This window comes from Geospiza fortis, unplaced genomic scaffold (genome assembly GCF_000277835.1).
Source record: "Geospiza fortis unplaced genomic scaffold, GeoFor_1.0 scaffold188, whole genome shotgun sequence".
In the NCBI taxonomy this organism is placed as follows: domain Eukaryota; kingdom Metazoa; phylum Chordata; class Aves; order Passeriformes; family Thraupidae; genus Geospiza; species Geospiza fortis.
In genome coordinates, this window is record NW_005054337.1 from 4,041,274 (window position 1) to 4,042,068 (window position 795).

Genomic DNA, 795 nt, shown 5'->3' on the forward strand with positions numbered 1-795 from the left:
AGCCCGGCCTTGGACACTGCCGGCGGTCCAGGGGCAGCCACAACTTCACTGGGCAAGCTGTGCCACCCTCACCATTCTCACAGGGAAGAATTTCTCCCTCATATTTAATCTAAACCCACCCTTCCTGCAATCCCACTTTTGTTTCCTTCAGGATCTGAGGATCCGGGTGGACCTGCTGCTCCAACGGCAACAGTGGCAGAAAATGGAACTAAAAAAAATGATAGGTTGGCCTGAAGAACAGGAAAGCAATCTCCAGCTTTGATTTCAGTCTGAAGCCAATTCCACAATGTTTGTTTTAACCTTTCCTGCTCTCAAACCTGCTGCTTAGTGACTCACTTTATTTTGGTCCACCACATCTACTTGCAGCTCCTGCAAACTCACACTTAGCTTTCCATCTATTATTTTCAGTGACCTGGCCATGTTTTATGCTGCTCCTCTGCCTCCTGCTTTCCTCTCCCGTGGGTGATGCACATGCCAGCCCATATCTTGGAAGACAGTGAGGCAGAAAGCCACAGAAGAATCACAGAATGGCTGGGAACCTCTGGAGATCATTTAGTCCAGCGTCCCTGCTAATACAGTTTCACCTAGAGTAGGCTGCAAGGGTTGTGTCCAGGTTGTTTTTGAGTATCTCCAGAAAAAGAGACTTTCACAGTAGTTCTGCCTGCTCCTCTCTGTGTGGATTCTCTGATTCTGGGGAGAGCAGAGTTTCAGTCACTCCAGACCCAGTGTCACCATCTAGCGAAAGGCAAATTTGCCAAATGGAACCTTCCCTAGACTGACCCTTGGGGAACACCC

The 795-nt window shown here is 48.9% G+C and overlaps 1 protein-coding gene across 1 annotated transcript in view; it reads right to left on the minus strand.

The window, feature by feature from the left end:
- Nucleotides 1–420, minus strand: part of ADA (adenosine deaminase) — a 20,544-nt gene extending 20,124 nt beyond the window's left edge. Inside the window, exon 1 of the mRNA XM_014307510.2 lies at nucleotides 337–420. Coding sequence (XP_014162985.1) covers nucleotides 337–420 — 84 coding nt within the window. The remainder of the gene's footprint in view (nucleotides 1–336) is intronic.
- Nucleotides 421–795: the final 375 nt, after the last annotated feature.